This window comes from Apteryx rowi, unplaced genomic scaffold, assembly GCF_003343035.1.
Source record: "Apteryx rowi isolate R43461 unplaced genomic scaffold, aptRow1 scaffold_265, whole genome shotgun sequence".
Taxonomy (NCBI): Eukaryota; Metazoa; Chordata; class Aves; order Apterygiformes; family Apterygidae; genus Apteryx; species Apteryx rowi.
The window spans coordinates 220,779-243,248 of record NW_020449030.1 but is presented as its reverse complement, the minus strand read 5'-3'; the positions used below and the strand labels follow the sequence as shown (position 1 = coordinate 243,248).

Below are 22,470 nucleotides of genomic sequence, written 5' to 3'. Positions count from 1 at the left end.
AACAAACAGGAAAAATAGGGTTTTTTTTCACATCAAGCTGGCGTATGTAACTTCCAACTATGTGCCTTGGACCATTTCTTTTTACCACTAGTAATTGGTTTTTGTTTGTGTTCCAGCCGTAGGACGCAGCCTTACAAGTATGTATGGGAATAACTTTGTCCCAGGAGCACGGTATCGTTGGTTGCAAGGACACTGCTCGTGGTTATAAAAGAGGCTAGCTTGTATGTGTGTCTGCAAGAGTGAGAGATTAGATTTTAGCTTCTGCAGATGCTGTGCCTGATCTTGCTTTCATGTGACAGTGTCATAAACCAGGGTAACTCCATTCAAATGAAAAGCTACTCCCTGGAGTAAACACTGTGAAAGCAGAGTCAGCTCCTTCTCCATTGATTCTTCAGTTCTGTTTATAAAGGGTTATGAGCATCTGGGTACAATTGAAATTGCTGCTAATAATAAAAGAAAGGCAACAGATTTCTGTAGGGTGATAGGATAAAGGGTATTTTTTTGTGGACATTGCCCCCTGCACAGTACTTTTAATTTAATTGTGAAAGTTTGAAGACGTAGGTGGCTGGGTGTTGCATGTATTGTATGGCTATGGGAGATAGATGTGGAGAAATTTAACTTGGGGAAGAGAGGGTAAGTCCCAGAGAAGTTTTGAAAATGTGGTAACTAGCTGTAACTTAATCTTGTAGCAGAATTCATTTCAATAGTACAATGAAGAGCAAAAGTGTTTTCCTAGAGTGTGTGTGTTTTTCTATTGTTTAGCATTCAAGGGCATTTGTTTTTTTTAAATTAAGATATAGGAAAGGAGTCAAAGTTAACCGTCTGTGCCATGTTCCTGAATTGCAATATAGATGGGAACTGGAGAACTGGAAACTGCAGCTCTGTTCCACAAGGGAACAAGCACGAGCAGTTCCGCTTCCTCTGCTCTTCCTGGGCACGGGGCTCGCTGCAGTGAGGACGTCTTTCATACAGAACAAGAACGTTCTGTCCTTTCCTATGGAGGAAGATTGGCATATTATTATTCCATATTCATTTGGAGTAGTATTGGCACAATGCCACTCCCCGACTGCACTCTGCTGACACAGGATCTCTCTGGGCTGCTCCCCAAGTTCTCCGTTCCCTTTTCCCCGCAGTGTCGTGTTACCTGCTACGTACAGGAGACTGAAAAGCAAGATTTTCAGCTAGAGAAATAGAGAAATGGTAGTCCTTCTTAGAGTTCATCAATTGTTTTAAAATTATTTTGAATGTTGTCCTGGATTTTCTGACAGTTCAGTGAACTTGGGTGCTTTGTGCCAAAGTAACATTTTTAGGGATATGCTGAGGTTTTGTGAGTGTTTTAATCGCAGAAATTCCTGACAAACTCTGCAGCCGGCCGTTCTCCCTTTGACTGTGTGTGAATGAAGGACATTCCTGTGGGCGCGTGTTGAAATCGGAGCAGAGGAATTCCTCCCTGCTGGTACCTATCACTGATGGGCATACCCTGCTGGGGGACGTGCCACCGCTGAGGGCATGAACCAGCTCTTCAACTACTGCGTTTTTCAGTGAAATCCAAATCTGCTCACCTTGCACTGAAAGCAGCAATGTCTGCCAGAGGGGTGGGGTGGGCAGCTGGAAGTGGTGATGGTTTTCGTCTGCTGATTCGGTCTCCACGTCTGTCTGGGCTCCAGCCTTCCTAGCTAGAAACCTTGGCTTTGTGTGCTGGGCCCAGAGCTGGTTTACCATAGCTGGCTTAATGCAGCTCAGCGAGGCTGCAGTAATCAGCTGTGTGAGGTCTCTTTGCTCCTTTGCTGGCTTATGCTTCAGTGCGAGAGGGGGATTGCAGCAGCCTGGAGTAAACCTTGGTAACTCACATGTTCGCCTGAGTCCTTGGTCTAGACTGGCTTTGAATTTTGCAGAGAGAAGTGACCTTGAAGGTACCTGCGACAGGGAAGTGGTGTAACCAAGCAGGATAAAATTCAATAGCTCTGCTCCCTCTGGGGTTGTTTAAAGTATTTACTTGGTTTGGATTTGTTCTTGGGGCTGCTACTTCTGAGTTTTCACTGAGACTTCAAAAGAATTCCCAGAAGATCGGTTGAGGGTTTCAAATTTTTATTGGTTATAGTTTAAGTGTTTGCAAAGCTCCTCCCGAAGTTTGTCCTGACTCTAGAGGCTGTGGCAAAACCCCAACAAGAGGAAGGTTTACAGGGTTGCTGTTAAGAGTTTATGGAGACAAAATTGTTATTCAGGATCCCCCAACTGCCAAGACTAACTGCGGTGCTGGCTGGTGAAGGCAGTAGTCTGCTTTGGATCTGTCATGTTACCAATGTTGTTTACTCACTTAGGTCTTTCACTGATTTAAAAAAGAAGTGGGACCCCTATTTCTAAAAGCGGCATAACTTCATCTAACGAAGATAGAGGACAGATTAGACTTCAGTCATTTGAAGCATTTTTACCCACATGCAGTTTAATTAACGCGTGCTGTAGCTTCCACTGTCCATTGGGCAGTAGTGGTGAATTTACCTATGTAGATGCAGGTTTGCAGTAAGGAGAGAAAGGCTTATTATATAGAAAGGAAAGCTGGTGACCCAGACTAATAGGATAAGTGCAAACTCTATCACATTCCTTCCCTGCACTGTGTATAATATGCACAGGCTAAAGGGAAATGCTAAATACTTTTACATTTTTTTAAAAATACTCTCTAGTACAGGAAACAGAGAAATATGTCCCCACATAGCTTTTGCAAAGCAGATTGGCTCCCCTGACCCACATTAATAAAAGCACCAGCATCTTGGGGGGTGGGGAAAAGAACATTGCAGAACTTTGCTTTTTGCCTTTCCCAGCTAGTCTTTCTTCACTTGCTGACTGTAGTGTAATGATGTGGGTCAGGCATTAATACAGAACATTAAAGCATGTTAGAGGGATGGTACTTGTTATATCCGGAAACTTTAAAATGCAGGTTTCCTTTTCTTAAACACTTCAGGGGAAAAAAGTGAAATATTTTCTTTTACATTTGATGTGTAGTACTACAGCCAGTAAATTTAAAACCATGGCAGAATTTCTAAATGTCATCTATATAGCATAAATTTGGAGTCTGATTTTCAGAATTGCTGATTACCTACAAATCTAGATCATGTGAATGGAAACTGCAGGTGTTTAGTACTTCTGAATGTCAAATTTCTTTTCCTTTCCATGCAGGAATTGATAACTTGACATATTGTATGTTCCTGTATGTATGTACATGCAAATGTGGTTACATATATATAATGTGTATGTGTCTACAGTCTACCCAGAACTTTTACCCAGTCCATTATTTATGCATACTACGTAATTTAATAAGATGATGATTTTCCTCTCTGATTTAGTGTTTATATCCTGATTTTTTTGATTTTGTGTTTTTATTTTTAGCCTATCTTCTGCGACATGAGCAAGGTGATGAGGGCCCCGGGGAGGATATTGGCCATTTTACAGTTCTCATTCAGTGAATCGTAAACCGAAAGCCATTGCTTCGTTCTGTTTGCCCCATTGTTTGACATACCTTGCCCATATGAAGGGTGGCTTCATTTGCTTCTTGTTCTGGAGGGGGACAGCACTTCTTTAGTGGCAGATTTTGACTTAGCAGATGTGGGAGCGGGATGGCACCAGGTTGGCCGTGCAGCTCGTGCATGGCAGCAGGCTTTCCACATGCCGTGACCTCAGCTCTGGGGCAGCAAATGCTGACTGGGAACTCCCTTGCGAGCGGAGAGCTTCCTAATCCTTTTCATATGCAAGGGAACCTGATCCGTTCCAGATGTACACAGATTTAATGACTCAGGAAAGTACTCCCTTAAAATGAGGCTTACAGCACAATCTTGTATAGCCTTTCGGAGGAAGATCTGAAGTCTTTTGTCAGCCCCCTATCAGTGAAGCTTTTCAGAGTTTAATAGCAAGTGGATTTTATGTTGGAGCTGTAATTGGGGGCAACTAGTGTTCTCTTAGAAAGCAGGTTTTCTTTCTCTGTTGAAGAAAATGTTGTTATAAACACCAACATTTTGGTGTGATACACTTTAACAAATAAGTGGTAGCTTTAGAAAGGAGTAACACTGACTAATGACAGTTATTTTAACATTATTTTTTCTGGGCTTATTTTTCAATAGGATTTCACTGTGAACACTTTTTATTATTCAGGAGGAAGAACAGCATTCTCAGAGAGTTTGAACTGGTGTTACATCTCAAAACACTACTGCTACAAATTCAGAGAGGGTTCTTTTCTCCTTTGCATATCACACTCTTAAGTATAAAGAAATTAGTGTAGAAGGGAAAGAGGTAGTGTCAAGGTTGATGTCAAATCATGGTAATCAGGAGACATTCATGTGTAGTGTGCATTGAGTTTAGTATCAGCCCTGCAAAAGATAAATATTTTGTAACTTTCCATCACTTATTAAAGTAGATCCTTCCAGATTTTGCTTATGGCTTTGATAGATGTTGGTTTAGTTTTTTAAGTGATTATAATAGATGATATTATAAACTTCATGAGAAGTATTCCACAGTAATAAATGGTTGGTTTTTGACTTCCCTGGTTCCAAATATGTGCTTTTGATTATTAGAAAATCCCAGCAGATTGTTTTGTGTATCTGGATAATTTCTCTGCATTTCAAGAGTAAATGTTGAAGTTGTGGCCAAAAGATTTAATACTTCCTAGTACTCTCATATAGTTGTCCCATTACTTTTGTATATAAAAAGCAACAGCTCAAATTATTTTGACTTCTCAAACTAGTTTTTCAGTGGATCCTGCCTTACAAACGCTTTTGCAAATGTTTATTTGCACTGATAGTTGACTGCAAGAATAAACCATAAGGTTTAGAAAGCAAAGTGTCCAATTAGAGGTAGGATTAGTTGGTGTCTGCAATTAATTGTAAGCATGAAAAAGCAGACACATTTCTTGCAGATTTATACCTGCCTTCTCAGAAGCTGTCACTGAAATGTAAGCCATAGTTTTGGGCTATTATAAAAGAGTAGAGATCATCATAAGTGAAATAAGTACAGGAAACATGTGCTATAAATATTGTCTACATTAAATGGAAAATACTGAAAAGTTACACTCACAATCCGTAAGCATCAGCTTTAGAGACTGAGTCTAGACTGTCTTACTCCAAACTTCATCTTAGAATCATCTGTATTGATTCATGATGAATTACTATTATTTTAATTCAACCATTCCCTTGGTATGCCACTTACTGAACATGACTCCATGGTGTTAGGTCCATCATAAACACCTAAGGAAAGATTAGTCGCATTCAGTTGATGTTTATTATAATTTTCATATGTTTTTCCACTTACACGGGTTTCTAGATTTTGTTTGAGCCTCTGTGCCTTTTGTCCTCTCCATAGCATAACTCCAAGAAGATTTTTGAAAGGTTACTAGAATGTTAAAGTAAGCTTGCATTATTGAGAGACAAAAGAGCATTTGTATTTAAATGTGGCATAACAATATTTTGCACTTGTTGCATTTCCCCTGTGCAGTTACTTTATAGTCTTCCACTATTTTATTCTCAATAAAATCATATAAACAGTAAGTAATGTGAAATGATTTCACATTAGGATTATAGGATTTCCTGACAGTCACAAAAGACAGTGCTAGAACCAGGGATTCAGGAGATGCTGGTTCCTTGTATGGCCCACTGCACTGTATGTTGGGCATATGGCACATCCCTGAGTTATTAACCTCCAAGCTCTTGCGCAGTTGAGTTATGACAGTCCTGTAGTAGGAATGAAGGAAGAAAGTGTGAAAGTCGCCAAGAGTTAAACTGCTGTAATTATTTTTGCCTACAGTGTTGATGACAGAACCACCTATCTGGCACTGGGAGCGGTGAGGAATATCTCACTTAACATTTCCATCTCTAACATCGGGGATGACGCCTACGACACCAATGTTTTCTTCAACTTTTCTGGGGAGCTCTTCTTCATCAAAATGTGGCAAAAGGTAAGAAAGGCAAATTCGCTGTGAGCAAGCCTCCTAATATTAAAGCAGCTTACTTGCAAGATGTAGGGATGCAGGGTGGCCTGGTCTGCATAGCTGAGACATTTGGGAATTATTTCTGGTTATATTGGGCTTGAATTTGTTGCAGACTCTTTACTGAGGTTGTTTCTTTTGTCAGCTTAATCTGTGTAAAGGATATCCTTTGTGTTTCTGTAGAAGGCACAGCACTCTTATTTGAGGTGTGCTAATGAAAAAGAAGGGCTGTTTGGTTGAGGCAGTTAAGAGAAAGAGGGAGACTGGTTGGAAACCGGTAGGATACTCAGTGGAGCTGAAGTACAAAGTCTGTCTCTAGTTTGAGTGGAGGGGGGTGCCAGGCTGCATTCACCAGTCCTGGTCACCTCCTGACCTGCGTTTCCAGGTTTTCTTTTTACAGAAACCAAAGTACAAGGCTGTTCTTTGGTCAAGGACTGGGTGGTGGCCAGGGTACATCTCTACATCCAGGAGCTCAGAAACACTTATGATTTGACCTGCATGGACTCAGTTGAAAATTTTGAGCTCACATTTAGATTGAAGTACTTGGCTATTTTCATTAGCATGAGTTTCACCTAGAGATATGGTGTTGAAATACAAACACTGAATCAAGCTTGTTACAAACTGATGGCCCCCAAAACCTTCTGAGTGAGAGCAACATGTGAAAGCAGTTGTGTAAAATGGGAACTGCACAATTGTAACAACATTTTGGCTATTTTTCTCCTAGTTTTTACAGTGATTCACCTCTCTGCTGGAGCTCTGCTACTCTCTGTAAGCCATGAGAGCAATATTGAAAACAGTAGCACGACTGTTGCAAAGTGGGATGAACTTAGTCCATTGAAACAGTGGCATTTTGCCATTATTTGTCATATTTTATAAAGAAGGATTATTATTCATTTCAGTTATTATAAATCTCTTTAACTCATTATAATAAACCAAAATATAATTTCTGATACATGTTAATTCTCATGGTGTTTGGTTTTGACTATTACATCTCACATGCAATAACAAACTTTGGAAAATTGTCTTTGTATTATAAACCTTATTTTCAGACATTATGTGCTGAAGTGTGCAGTTTATCAGGATAACAAAAAAAGGGAATAAAACAGAAATGCCTCATGCCAATGTGCAGCTTCTCCATAATGGAAGTTTTACATGAAGACTCTCAGGGCCTGGCCCAGTTCCCATTGAAGTCAGTGGGAGGGTTTCCATTGTTTTGCACTGGAAAAGAAACAGATCTTGATGTATGCTTTTAGCAGGTTTATTTCCCCACCCCCCACCCCGTGCTTACGTGTTGAATATTTTACATACACAGTTACCTGGAACACCAGTTGGTTTTGTTGTTCTTGGTGGCCAACACTGTCGGGGAACCAGCTGAAGATTATATTCTGTTTCCCCGTAGTATTTTACCTTAAGCCTGGGTCTCAAGCAGGCTTGAAACAGCTGTGCTGAATGCTGTCTAGAAAGAGCAGTTTCTGGAAGCAGATGATGTTGTAGGGTTATCTCACTACTCAGTGTCTCCTCTGCTAGTAGAAGCTAGCATTTCTTTTTAAATAAAAAACCAAACACACAATACACATCAAGCAAGCATGTAGGCTCCCTTCTTCACCTTGCAAACAGGGTCATGGTATAGTCTGTTATTATTCCTGCAGTTCCATTGTTCTGATACAGCTTTTTTCTGATAATTATTTTACCAATGGTTTTGAAAAACAGGAACAGGATTCTGTTGGGCTATTTTACTTTCTCTCAATCAGCTCTTGCTTCAGGATGAACTAATGTGCCTTTGGCCTCACTGTCTGTCCAGATGGGAAACTGAATTATAACCTCATAGCCTCAATTGCAGTGTTACATTTTCCCTAAGCTCTTTGAACAATGACTTTTTTGTAAAATATTACGGACTCCATGTTTCATAACCTACTCCCATCCCTTGACATCTATGCATAATACATACTGTGCATGTACTTTAAATAGATTTTGTTCCTGGTTGAACATTGCCCAGGCAAAAATCCAGAACATAAAGTCTGAGTAGAAATGACGACTCATAAGATTTGCCTTAGTGGAGCAATTTCGGAATCAAAAGAACTTCTTGTTGTGGGAAACTCTTTGCAGCAACTGCCTGTTAATGAATATCCCTTAAATGGAAGAGAGCAGTCTTTTCTGTGTGGTTACTTGATACTTTTTCTCTAAGGTTTCTCTAAGGTATCTTCTGAGAACAATGACTGCATGATGAGCTTTAATTATCTGTCTTTGTAGTCATTTCAAGATGCTGTGACTCTCCTGTTTGTTTTCCCTGCGTCTCCAGTGGAGTTTCTAGTAGATTGAGTACAATTTCTTTATCTAGATCGGTTACACTGAGATTCGAGAAAGCAAAAGTTTAATGCTGTTTTTTCAACAGTCAGCTTCTTAAACCAAGTAAAATAGGTGCATGAACAGTCGTTGAGACAAAATGCCACATAATATATTTGAAAAGAAAATGATGGCCTAGCTTAATAACGATTGCGGTAGCATTCAGTTAAATGCTTTAGTGGAGCTAGCCCTCGTTCCTTTGTGGAGACTGAGATTTCATGAGCTGTGATAGACAGAGTACCTGGCAGGGATTCGCTGCTTCTCAGGGAGGTGAAAAAGTGTTCATGGGCTGATATTTAAAAGGCTCCATTTATTCCGCTGTCTGATTTTCCTTTTGCTCTGCAGCCAGTCCTCCCCGGCTCCGTGGGTGGAAGCCCAAAGTTTTCTTTCCATTGCTTCTGACGGACAGTCCTTTAATTGAGAGGCACAATACACGGCATGCACTTTAAGGGACAGGCTTTTCATCCCTGCCTACTTTCCCTATAGCATTTCTTACTCTGTCATCACTACTGCCGTGTAAAGGGGTTGCTGTCACAAAAGTGTCAGTACCCTTCACTGCTCAAAGGACCCTGCCACCGTTTTTGAATACTTGAAGATTAATCCAGGGAAATGAACATAAAACTATAAAATACCAAGTTTATTAACTAAAGAAATTCCTGAAGACTTAATATGTAATTGTGGGTTTCATCTGTAGTAGCTTAATGTACATATTCTTTGTTTCATTATGATTACATTCACTACTTTGTAGTTTTGCTGGTGACAATACCAGTTATTGGGGATGACACTTACATTATGAACTTCGCCTGTTCACTTAGAAAAAAAGATTTTTTTTTTTACCATGTTGACTAGGAAGCAGGGGAAGACCCTGCTTCTGTGTAGAGTAGAACTTTTTTTTTTTTAAAGTCTAAAAATTTATTATCCCATAATCTTAGTCTGACTTCAGGGAAGCGTTTTTTTTAAGAGCTTGAAAAATCCTCTTAACAGAGGGGAGGATATCATTTTCCCGAAGAGGAGAAGGCAGAGTGATGTTTGTGTGTTAAGGAGTCTGGAAAGGGAATTAAAAGCTATTCCTGTTAATTTCTACATCATTTTGAGTCTACTGAAATTGTATCACTGCCTACTGACTTCTGTCTAGCATGAGGAGAGGGACCTTTTGCTGAAAATGCTCATCAGCAATGGGTACTCTGCTCGCCGTTCATTAGCTGCTGTTGGGAGGAAAAAGGTATTTTCAGCACAGTTACCAAAAGAGCACTATAAGCTTGCTGGCAGTGGCGGTTAACATTTTTCTGAGATTCACAAGAATGCCGGTCAAACAGGCGCTGTTGAAAGAGGAAGTCCTGTTCTTCATCTGCTCCTGGCTGCAGGTCCAGCTCTTCTCCTGTCCTTCTGCAGTGTTAGTTTTCTGCGAGTTCAGTGAGATATGCTGGCTTACTGAGGGGTGAAACGGGTATGAGATAAGTGCAAAGAAAGCAATGGAAGTACATGATCAGGGAGCTGAGGTTGGGAGGAGGGCACAGGCAGGACCATATCTTTTGGCAACAGCTGTCTATTAAGTCAGCTCAGGTATAGCATAAATTTTGCAGTAATGGCATAAAAATAGCATGTAGCATAATAATGGTAAAAACAACAATAATAGCCCAATATCTATGGTGTTAATCTCTCACTGCTCTTAAAGTGTTCTGCAAGGGCTGGCTGGAATCTGAGAGCTAACCCCACTTCAGCGCTGGTTGCGGAGAGAGGAGATCAGGAAATCCCATTGCTGACAGTAATTTCCAGCCGTGGATTATTTCTTTATTTCAGACAGTCTCCCAACATCCAAGGCCAGCTGTAACACTCCTGCTGCTTCTCACAGCTTTTGCAAGCAACAGCTGAGGGAAGTTAACAGGGCTGGGCTGGGGCAGAGAAAAAATAGCAAGGTTATGGTTTCCTCCAATGCAGTCTCGTAATTCCTTAGTGAGCGTGTATCTGAAACTTTTGTGCTGATTATGAATATTCTAATTTTTTGAGTCATGTTGCTTACATTCTGGGTTTTTTCTGCTGATAAGTAATGTGATACCAGCTCTTTCTTGGCTAGCAGAGAGGTCATGCACTTTGGATGTGAACTCCTTCTCGCTCTGAACGTTTGCTGACTCTCTCTTGACTAAGAGAGCCCAGAAGAGGAGCACACACGCATGTAGAGTTTAATTTTTTCCAAACTGGAAATTCTTTTATGCTGGTTTCCCATACTGCTCATACTTTCTAAGAGTTTTAAGGCTGGTGGGAGCAGGATACTGATAAAACACAAAAGCCAGAGACACGTGCCCTCTTTTACATCCAGCTGTGCCAGTGCGAGGAATTGGTTATTCATTCCTGATTATTCATTATGGCTCTTTTTTTCCAGCTGTTATTGCCCCTTGGGATCCACTGGCAGAGAGGTTAGTGTGATCACTCTCAATTCATATCCAGCTGGTTAGCTGAAACCTTTTAAATTAGTGGTTTGAGTTAATCCAGCTGATTTTGCATGGAGAGAGCTGGAATTGCTCCTCTGAACCATTCTGCCAGAATGTCAGAGAGGAGTGGTGCCAAGTAGCATGGAAGCTGTGACCTCTTCCACTGACACAAGCACATCTGGAAGATTGCCCAAACAATATATCACTTAAGTGAGGGGATTTGAACCCTTTTTCCAGGAGAGTTTTTATAGCCAGGACTTGGGAATATCAGTAGTATGGCAGGACTGCCGCATGCTCCTTCTTCATTTTCGTGAATCAAATGCTTGACTTTTGCTCCAGAGTGCACCAAAACGCTTTTCATCCCTCGAGCAAAACTGTGTAAGTTCTTAATTGGAAAGAAAAAAAGACATGCTGTTCAACCTATCTGACTTCATTGTTCATTTTAATTTTCTTTTTCTGTGAATGCTCAATGAAAAACTCAACTTTTATCCTTCCTTAGGGATAAGTAAGGAGCAACTCTTTTTCAGGCCAGAGGCTGTTACAGCTATATAATATCCTCCTAGCAGGTAGGAATTGAAGTTTAAACTTTTGATCCCGACTTTACTCTCGGGATTCACTTATCACTCCCCCATTCAGGTAATGGACCTTGAAGATTGGGTTTAGTTGTGTAATTAGTACTGGTAGGAGTCTTATAAATTTACGTATGTTCTACTTTGATTTATCGTGTATATCTAATAAGGAATCTTCTTTATTTTTCTTAATGAATAAACTCAATGAATAGAATGCAGAATTTGGCATGCCTCTTAATTTGACTATTTACATATATGTAAAGAGTGGTTTTAGGGAATAGTCTGGGATGCTCTGTGTGACTTGGATTATTAATGGAGGTTTTGTTCATCTGTCTAGCCCTTGCTCTTCCCTTGGGGCTATGAGGAGAATGATTTTTTTAAAGAAAGAAGAAACGTGTGGATGAGTACATTTATGTGAAATGTGCTTTTTGTAGAGGCTGAAAGAGAGTCGGTGCTGTAGTGAGATACACTGACAGTGATTCCCGACCCATCTTCTGGTGGGGTTTCACCACAACTTCCACCTGGCCAGGACTTGCAGGCCCAGCTCCAAGGGGTGCAGAACGGCTTTTGGGGCCATGCGTGACACCAGGGCGTCTCGTTGCTGTCAACACGCAGCCCATAGCTCCACAGAGAGCTGCTTCCTCTTGTGTGCGATCGGGAACCACGCAGTGCTGGGAGCTACGGCACGATCGCATCAATGAGGGCCACGACACAGGGCTTTCAAAATCGGATTTGGCTGCCCCGGTTGCTGAGGTAGAGCCACACTATTATCTCTATAAACAGCATTGCTGAGAGCAAGGAAAATACTCTTCAGAGAGGGCAGGGTCAAGTGTGCTACAAGCTCAATACACTTTATATTGGTTGTGTTCATTCAAAGGCTATGTTTTCTGTAAGGGAAAGATGGCCAGTGTCTTTCCTTTGTCCTAGTGTCTCTCTTCATTATCATCTCTTGCTTTTAAACTGAGTAGAGAGAGACTTACCAACATTTACAGTGACACAATTACGGGACAGTACATGTCTTCTGTCTTCTTAAGGATGAAGTTTTAAATTGTTCAAACTTAAACAACCCCTGCAAAGACTATTAAGTAACAGTTGATTTTTGCGGCTTTCTAGGACTTTCTTTATAGCATGAAGTTGTTGGGTTTGGGCTTTGTTTTTGTTGTAACTTGAAGCTTAAAGCTTGTCGACTTTTTGGTACAAAAGGTCAGTTCTGTCCTTGTAGGAGTTTCTTTTAGTCACTTTTAAGGAAGGCAGTTCAGGATGGTGCCAGAATATAAATGTCACCCTGAGGTGAAAATCTGATAGAATTGTAAGTGATTTATATATATTTTAAGTTGCCGAGTCCTGTGGCATGTTGTACAGCCCTGTGCCATGCGGCAGGAAGTGGTGGTAATTGTTCTCTTCCATCTAGTTGTTCAGATATCTCCTGTGATGCTAATAGGCTCTATAAATAAAATTGAATCCCTCTTCTTTAATTATTTTTTTTTAAACACAAGGCATGGTCTTACAGTCATACTTTAGGCATAGCCACTCTAAAGTCAACAGGAGTTTTGTCTGTAGAAAGACTTCAAAACCAGCTTCGCATTATTTCAGTTGCAGTCAAGAAGATCAGCAAAGGCATGAAGAGTGAACAGCTTTTAGCTGAAATCCAAGGAGGGTGAAGAAATTAGGAGCTTTGCTTTCTTTCAGGTTGATACCGGTGCCCTATGCTCTTGTGACTCTCTCATGAACTTCCTGGTTAGTATCGGTGTGAGAGAAAAGTCCTGGCCTTTTTTTTCTTTTGTTTCCTCTCCCTCTTTCTTGCTCATTCTTTTCTTTTTTCCTTCCTTTGAAAACACGGTAAGCAAGTTCTCAAGAGAATCTTAATTTCTTCTTGAGGATTAGGTAAAGCAAGTTCCTTCTATCCGCACTTCTCCCTGTGTGCAGCTGAGAGGTAATGGCTTAACCTTGGGTTCAGCTGGGATCAATCTAAATTCATATTAGCAGAAATAGGCACGTTAAACCCCTCTCTGAAGGAGACCCTGGGGCCCCAAATCCTTTTTCGTTTCCAGAGCAGGAGCTTCCCGTGGCGTTTCCCCCAGAGCAGGGGAGTGAGCAGTGCAGAAGGGAAGGGAGGAAAGTATTTGGGCGAGCTCCGCTGTCCCATGGGGTGTTTGGTGGGGCTGGGAGGCGATGGGTGAGCCGGGGACCCCCTCCCTGAGCCGTCCTGGCAGCCCCCGCCCCAGGTTGTCAGCCGCGTGCTCCCCAACCGGCAGCGTTTTTGCAGCCTGACTTTGGGAGGAGTCCAGAAAACCCGTGTGTGACTTTTGACTGTAACCATCTGCAGAGTAATGATTCAGTACTTTCCACTTAGTGAGAGGAAGGAGAGTGCACTAAAACGCTGTTCTGGAAAGTAGCGCAGCACCTCTTAAAGTAAAGCCTTACAAGTGAACTGCTAAGCTTTTGTTTAAAAAAAAAAAAAAAATCACCAAAAAACCCCAAACCTGTTTCAATAGCCTATATAATATAGATAATGAATTATATTATTGAATTTCAGCAGTGTCACTAAATTAGGTAGTATCTATCATGTCATCAGTTCTTGCTGTGAAAAAGTCCTTATGCACCTTTTTGTTCAAGTTTCTGAAAGAGAAAGACCAAAAAATAAGAACCTGTGTGTATTTTAAAAGGCATTCCTGGGGTTTCAGATTTGGCTTTGGGGGTTGGTAGCTGTAGGTTGCATTAAGGATTACTCATTACAGGGAAATACTCAGTGCCAAACTCATTATTATAGTTATAAGCTTAGTATTGTTCTTTACACGTAAAAAATACCACCGGGGAAGAAGGGGGCAAGAGCTTGATTTTCTTGATTGTGTTTCTCCATCCAGATTATTTTTAATTTTTTTTTATTTGTGAGTTTTTTGCTTTGATTTTTCATCACAGTATGTGTAGTTGATGACAATTGAATTTATTTACTGAACTTTTTGTGAATTCAAGCTTTTTGTTATAAAACTAAGAGTGGTTAGCTGTGTTTGAGTTGAGTATACCAGTATTCAGCAAAATTGATGGATTATGCACAGGAAGTTGTCTGACAGTATATGTTGGCATATGTTATCTGTGCTTTCAGAAATACCACTAGGAATTGAATATTGATTTCTTCCACTTTATTTTTTCTGCTTTTAATTTTAAAGGAAGGATGTTTTGAAGATATATTTCTGTTATTATATAATAATAACATGTATGACCCATGGGTTATCTGTAGTAACAGAAAAACAGTTCTCCTCTTAATGTTGCCATGCATCCATGATTCAGTAGTATTACATACAGGCGTGTGTGTTTGTGTGTATGTATGTATGTATCTACATGCACAGGTAAGATGAAGCAAAATTTACCCTGAGCCCTTTCTCCTCTAATGGCTTCTTTGTCTCTGATTTTTGCTTGGGTTATCTGAGAGTGTGGACTCACGTACACGAAAAATGTAATGCTATTATTAAGCTTATCTTAGTATTCCTATGCACAGATCATGAGGGAATAATCCAGCCTATAATACATGTTCATCCACAATTTTTCTAAATAAAGGTGTAATCAAATGCAATGCACTGTTGAGAGATTACGACATAGAATTTACAGTTTCATCATACCTGTAATGATCCTAAGAATATAGGCACATGCCAGTGTGTAATTTTTTTCTTACATGTTTTTTTTCGCTCTTATGACTTAATTTTCTTTTCTGAATAAATGCATTGTATCTGGCAGCATTTGATCCTACAAAGTGTCTGCAGTTTTGTAGAAAAAAGCATGTTAGGAATAGCAAAGCCTGGATTATTGCTAAATTTACCTGACTTTTTGTCTTAGTGATTTTTTTCTACAATAACTTTATGGTTCCTTTTTAAAGGGGGGAGTCAGGAAGCCTTATTTCCCCTTTTTTGTGTGTATGATTTTACTATATTTTTGACATGTGGAATCTTGAGGGACGTGGTGAGGGTATGGAAGTTGCCGTGGTTTTAGTAATGTGTCAGTGTATGTACAAGCCAATGTAATGTATTCCAGTGGTGTGTCTTCACATTTCTATGAACAAAGGCTGTACCTTGGTTTGCAGATTGACCTTTCTGATAGCACCTTACTTAACTAGGCACCATTTTGTAATACTTAGGTATGTGTGGAACACGTATTTTTTTCCTTGTTGTGCCCCTATTTAGGTTTTCATTTTTCATAAAATCTGTGGTCTAACTTGAAAAATATCATGCCAATACATTATTTTTAAGACTGGTGGTGATGCACTGTGTATAACATAGGGTTTTGTAAATTTCTTTTTTAGGATAAGCCTTGTAATCAAAGGGATGTAAAGAGGATATAAATGTGTCTTGTGTTTAACTTCTCTAAAGTGCCTCTTTTGCAAGGGGTGGTCTGTCTTGAATTTGCTACCACAGTTGGCTCGCTGCCCAAAGGTCACCTATGCATCGGCCTTTGTCTGCTTTGCAGAATTGTGGATCCATATCAATAAAGGTACAAATTCTAAAATAAAGTACAAGTACATGGAGGACACCACCGTGTTTGGTTTAGATTTAGTCTGAGTTTCCGGCTTTGTATTTGGGTGTATTGATATCTCACAGGCTGTTCTTGGTGCAGTGGTATTTGCAGTCAGTGCTGGTATCCCACTGGAGAGGAGCACCCAGACCAGTGCACCGAGTGGAGAAGAGGCTGCTGAGTCAGTTTTCTGTTTGTCTAGCAGATGGTAGGAGTTGAGCTGGACAGCTTACTTTCCAGTTATTTTGTTCCTGTTTATTCATGTTCCTGTTGTTGGATGCAAGAGGCTGTTGCCCACATCATACCAGGAATGACATTATGTGCCTTTAAAAGGGAGAGCTCTGCATCTCTCGGAATAAATGAGAAAGAATATTTCAAGTGATCGCAACAAAAGATTTTTTTTCCAAAGTGGCTAAATAAGATGGGGATTGGGGAAGGCATCTAGACAACTGACTGACTGGATCTAGGGAGGAGATGATTTTTTTTCTGCCATCCTGCTGTCTATCCTAGGAAGCAAACAAGAGGAGGTGCTTCTTCACACCACATCTAAAAAAAAATGCATGGCTACTAAAGGAGGCTAAACAAGTTTGTTGAAGAGGAATCCGTGGAGTTTTGGGAAATGCACAGAAACCAGCTCTGGCTCAGGACGTTTTTGAGTCAACAGTGTTTGGAGGCAGAGAGAGTATGCGAAGGGGGAATAGCTCTGTAGTTTTCTCCCCTCTCTCACACACTTCCCTCAGCACTCGTTTTGGCGTGGTGGAGACCAGGTCCAGGGCTACAGAGCTTAGTCATGTTCCTCTCTGCTTCTCTGTGTGGCTGGAAAGATAATGCTCGTATTTTGCCTAAGCACATGCTTTGCTGTAAGTAGTCTGCGAATGACAGTGGTTCCTACTGAAAAGGGAATAAATGCTGCAAATAAATAAAGGAATGTGGTTTTGCACAATAATACACTAATTTATTTAGATCCCAGTGACACTGAACTTTACATTTGTTTAGATTTGTGTTGCAAAAAGTGGACAGCACCAGTAGCACCATGATCTCAGGTCTCTTATACAGGCTCTCATACTTGGTATGCTCCCATCTAATGCTCCCCTGTGGCTAGGCCTGGACACCCACATTTGCAGTGCAGCTCCCTTGGTCTTCCTTCTGCTCCATGAAGGCCCTGTGTCAGAGACAGGGCTGGTCAGCCGGATCTATCTGTCAGCTGGATTTGTCCATCGACCGCTTCTGCCAGATGCTTGGGGTGGGGGGAAGCAGTGCTGGGCCCCCTCCTGGGCTGCAGCTGAGTTGAACTGGCTTTGCAACCCATGACTCTGGGCCTGAAAAATAAGACTATTAAATGATCTGTGTGATGAGAATTCACGTTAGAAGTGATGGTTATAATCTTTTCCAATATTGAGCTGGAAAACTCATGCAAAAGTAAATGGTGTGTATAAAAATCTACTGAAAAGACTCTGCAAAAGTTAAGCTCTGCCTCTGCAGAGAGCGTGTCATGCACATGTTTGGCTCCTCAACTGTAATATCTACTGATGGTAATAACCTGCAGGGTACAAAATACCTGCTGTAAAGTGACTGTGTTCGGGTCATTTGCAGTGTGCGTGTGTGTGTGTGTGTGTGTGTGTGTTAGTTATTGGTTTTGGCTCTAGAAAGTACAGTTTCTTTTGCTTGGCTGCAAGTACACAGTTACCTTTTTATTTTGCCTTGTGCCTTGCTAATGAATGGGACAATGTGTGTGTGCATCTTTATGGAAGTGGAAGGCTGAATTTGTTCACAAACAGCACAATATGAATAGACCAGCAATATACAATACTTCTGACAACACCGATCAACTCAAAGATCCTGTTTGTCCCTAATCCTTCTCTAACTAAGAAAGATTATTCTATCAGGTCTTTCTTAAAAACAAGATACCTTCCACTCTGTGTCCCCTTATCTCTTTGGATGTGTTCATTGGTGGGTCTCCATTGCTTTCAGGTAAATGGGGGAGGTTTTTGTGGGGAACAATGCAAGAAAGTTTCTGTGGATCCCATAGTTTCTGTGATGTGATCACCATTTCTGATACAGTCATGATGTGCCTTTCTCCCTTTTCTCATCGGAATTGCCTGTGTAGGAGGAAATAAAAATAATTGGTTTATGGTCATGAGGTGAACCAATGGCTTAATCCCAGTTTAAAACCAATATACTTCTGGCTATCTACCTCACCTGGAAAATAGTATGGGCAGAGACATTAAGAGTAGACCTCGAATGAAGTTTGATGTTAGCTTTTCTCTTTCTTTTTTTTTCTCCACTGACTCTACATAGTTTTGAAATGCTGCAATCAAAGAATAGTGCTAGCAGAGGGGCCTGTTTATTGTTTTAGCCAGAGAGTTCCAAACAATGAATTCTTTCTCTTTCTATTCCAGGCAATAATGACATTTTTCCATTATAAAAAGTACTTGTTATGTGAAAAACACTTGTGTCTTAATAGAAATTACGAGTCTGATTCTTTACTGAGTATTACAAAGGACAGGTGAAAACTGGATCAGTGGATTTTTATTTTTTTTTTTAGTTTGAACTCACACAGGCTTAGAAAGTTGTTAATTTTTTGGTAATGGTGGGCATTGATTACGTTAAACTGTTCGGCAGGTAAGTTGAGCTTGTGAAACTGGTGTTTCAAGCTTGATGCTTCACTTTGAATTTTTGATCGTTTCCTTGTGGAGTGACAATAACTGCCCCTTTATACAAGCAGGCAGCTGTGTTGTCCCTGCTTTTGCTTCTTTTCTAACGTGGGGAAGTGATGAATAAGAAAGGCCACTTTGGAGAGAGGGCTGATCATAGTGCAGTGCTTAATGAAGTTAAAGTACCACCTTGCCGTAGCTTAGGATTTTTTTAAAGGAAGGAAGGAATAAAGACAAGATCAATTGAAAAAAGGGGAAGAGTAGAAATGGATCCAAGTGCACGCGGTGTTCCCTGCCAGGGCTTGTTTAAGATGTTTTTTGCGTAAATACTGTGAAGGACAGAGAATTTCATCTGGATCTTTACTGTGAAAAGAACTCTCTTCCTTTTTTGGTAGAAAATGAATGAACTAACAGTGGGGCTGATACTGATCTCTCTTCAACATTTCCCAGATCCTTTTCCAGCAGAGGCAGGCAAATTGCATGCTAGAGCTCCCCCCCGTAATCCAGTGCCAAAGGCAATTACAAGCTATGGCCCAGCAAGGAGGGGCTTTTGCAGGATTTGGTTCGGGTAAGCTTTCAAGCCCTTGGGTGACTGTCCAAAGCCTTAGATCAGCAAAATGCCCAGGAAACTGGGAGGCCAAAGGCTTCTGTCGAGGTGTCCTGTGCTTCCTGTGGCCAGCCGAGCCAGCTCACTCTCTTGCGCGAGCTCCTCTTGCCCCTGTCAGCTCACCGGTCCCTCTCCCCACTGGGGCTGGGAAGGGTTAGAGGTGCGTGGAAATGAATGGGAGGAAAAGTCGGCTTGAACTTTTTGGCCCTCAGAAAACGTTTGGTTTGGGCTCTGCTCAGGAGCTAGGCAGGCCTTCGAAAGCCTGATGTAATCCTGCCTGGACCGGCAGCCCCCTGTGCAGAGAAGAAGGGTGCAAGTGCCAAGTCGGAGGTAACGCGTGTTCTCTGGGACGTGGGTGCAGGTGCATGGGCCAGAGCCCCGTGGGGGAGCCAGGACGTCACCTATTCCCACGTGCTGCCAGCTCCTACTGAGGCCCCCGTCTTAGCAGTTTATTAAAGGAAGGCTTTGCATGAAATCCCTGCCAGGTGGCCTCAAGTGTGATTTGGCTTCCTTTCTTTAAACAAAACCCTTTTTGCTCTCAGCTGGTCTCTTCTGGATGGGTCAGCTGGCCGTAGCAGGGCTGGGAGTTTGGGAACTGGCCGGTACGGTTGCCAACTCTGAGTTCCCAGACTGATGATGTCACCAATGATGTCATTTCTCAGATGCTACTTGATGCAAGGGGGAGGCGACCTCAGAAATGCAAACTTGGCATTAAATGCCATATTCAAAAATATATGGATTTGCTGTGGTGAGAAGTATTTCACACCATAACTGCTTTGTACCACTGTCTGTTAAAAGTATATAGAAAGCAAGAATAAAGCCCTCACCTCTGTTCCAGACTTTTATGGGACATATTAAGAAGATCCCAGGTAATGTCTGTCTCCAGCCTCTACTCACATGGGCAATTCCACCATGGGTAATGGTCATGCACTGCTGTGAAATAGGCTACCGCCATGTGCTTTCAGGGCACTAAGCCACTTAGCCATGTGGCACGCTGTGCTCAAACTTAAAACATGTTCCTTATATTAATAATAATAATCAGCTCATGCCTGAGGGTGCTCCACTCCTCCATTTTTGGGCAGGTCTGACCTTTAAGCTGCTCCCACTCAGTAGAGTTGTAGCCATACATTAGCACCAGTCACACAAAGGAGATGGTGGATTTTGGTGACGTGCTCTGTATTATTTCTGATATCTTGAGGAAATTAAGTTCAGCAGTTCTCAGTAAACATGTGGAAGGGAAAGATTTAGCTTGTATAGTATACTGAAAGGTGATGTAAATCCAATTGGTCTGTTGAGAATGAGATTTGGGCTGGTAGCAAAGGAGGTAGAACTTCTCAGAGTGGCAATAGTATGTATTAAGTCACCGAAACCCCTGTCACCTTCACCACCTGTCCTGCAGGTCCCTCAAAAGATGCAAAAACATAATCATTTTTGTTTGCATGTTCTAAAACTTGTTTTGGGCCTTAATCACTTATGTAAGCTGAGCTAACAATTCCTGCGGCTTCTTAGGCTTTTTAGGTGGTGTGCTTCAAAAATTTGCTGTGTTAGCTTTTCTCCAGCTAAAATAAATGTTTGTGAGAGATAGAGGAAAAAATAAGAATGTTGGGAATATCCAGTAAATAGAAAATTTTTGTTTTTTCTCTCCCACTTTACTCAAAGATTTCCTGTGCTGGTTGGGGTTGGTGATCTCATAATCTATAAATAGGTTCCATCCAGGGAGGAGAGGGGAGAGAAGGGAGGCTCTAATTAGTTATATAGAAATAGTCATTTTCTCAAAATAAGCAGAAATCCAAGATGTTTGAAGCCAGGCTTGCTGGGGTTTGGGGGTGGGGTGTGCCTACAGCATTTACTAATGAGATCATGGAACAGGACAGGAAATCTCTAGCTAATGCCAAAGAAAACTTTTTTTAATTCTTTTTATGAAATAACTGTTGAGGTCCCCCCTCCTTCTTTCGAGCGTATTTTCAGATAGTGAATCAAAGGATGGACAGGGTGACACGCTGGTCCATCAGGTCTTATATGTGCAATCGGTTGCATGCACGTCAGCGTACACAAGTCTGTGCCGGCATGACAAGGGTCTTCACTGGTGAAACAGCAGTTCCTGGAGCTGCAGAATTTATTATGTGCAACATTCACAGTCGCTGATTCAGTTTGTTAAGGGAATATCTGTGTTGAAAAGCAGAGGAAAAATCTCTGTCCCTGTGACACCTTTAAAACAGACCTTTAAAACCCACACAAAAAATCTTTTTATTCCATGATATAATTTGATTGGATATCCAATATTCTTCAATCCTTGTATTCAAGAGAATAAATAGATGTTAGTTTCATGAAAACATGTAGCTGAGCAAGTCTGTATTGAGTCTATATCTCCCTCTCTGTAGTATTTCTCTGAACAGGTAATGATTAACAATAATTTTCACACAATAGGTTTTATTGCTGCTAATTTATCATTGAGTTGTCCTTCACATTAGTCACCTGTGTTCGGAAATTATTTACAACAAAGTATAATTGTGAAGCTCAGGTGACAGAGTTATTATGTTGAAGGAATAAAATGCATCTTAATTTGTTTCCATCGTGCATATTTTTTCTCCCTGTGTGCGTGTCTTTATCACACATTGTGATGTTGGCAAGTTGAGAAGCGCTCACAGAAGAGCTTCTGAACAAAAGGTGTTTGCTTGAAATTGCCAAGGAAACCATGTGTCAAAAAATGGAATAAAACTCATGAGGATTTTGCTCTCAGATGAGAAATTCACTGAAATGAGTATGAGAGCATTTTTCTTAGACTTTAGATTGATTTTAAGGTCGTGGTCACCTCTGCTAGACCACTTCAGTCCACATTCAAAGCTATTATTGGCCTGCAGGTATTAGGAATAGGATCTTTTTTCCCAGTCCATGTTGTATGCTAGGAGCAAGTGAGACGTCCTGTGGCTTTCTCAAGTTGCCTTGTGCCCTGCCCAGCCCCTGGTGACTCCCTGTGGGAAGGTCATGGTTGGAAAAGAGTGTTTTTAATGGTGCAGAGTCTTCCCTGCACTGCACGATGGGATTCCTGTATCCAACCTCTGTGTTCGTGTAGTGTTAGGAGCCAGCGAAAACTGGCTGTTGACAGTGGTAAATGTTTGGGTTTGAATACTTTGTGCGTTCATAAGTCCTGAAAGAGATAAGTTAAAAAAAAAAAAAAAAAAAGGCTCAGTTTATGAGATACTGAGATTTCCAGACATGAACTAGTTGCTGATCACTTCAGCCTTCACTGTAGGCTACAGGAGTTGAGGGAAGCCCGTACTTGGCAGGATCAGGCCCAGAAACGTAACTGAAATATTAACTGTCTCTTCAGAAAACAAGAAGTGTTGACGAAGCAGCAAAGCAGACATCAGATTGCCAGTTGAAAGAAAAAAAAACA

The 22,470-nt window shown here is 41.1% G+C and overlaps 1 protein-coding gene across 1 annotated transcript in view; it reads left to right on the top strand.

The window, feature by feature from the left end:
* ITGA9 (integrin subunit alpha 9) overlaps nucleotides 1–22,470 on the top strand; it is a 233,419-nt gene that overhangs the window by 146,650 nt on the left and 64,299 nt on the right. The window contains exon 18 of the mRNA XM_026067943.1: nucleotides 5,788–5,938. Within this exon, the coding sequence (XP_025923728.1) occupies nucleotides 5,788–5,938 (151 nt within the window). The remainder of the gene's footprint in view (nucleotides 1–5,787; nucleotides 5,939–22,470) is intronic.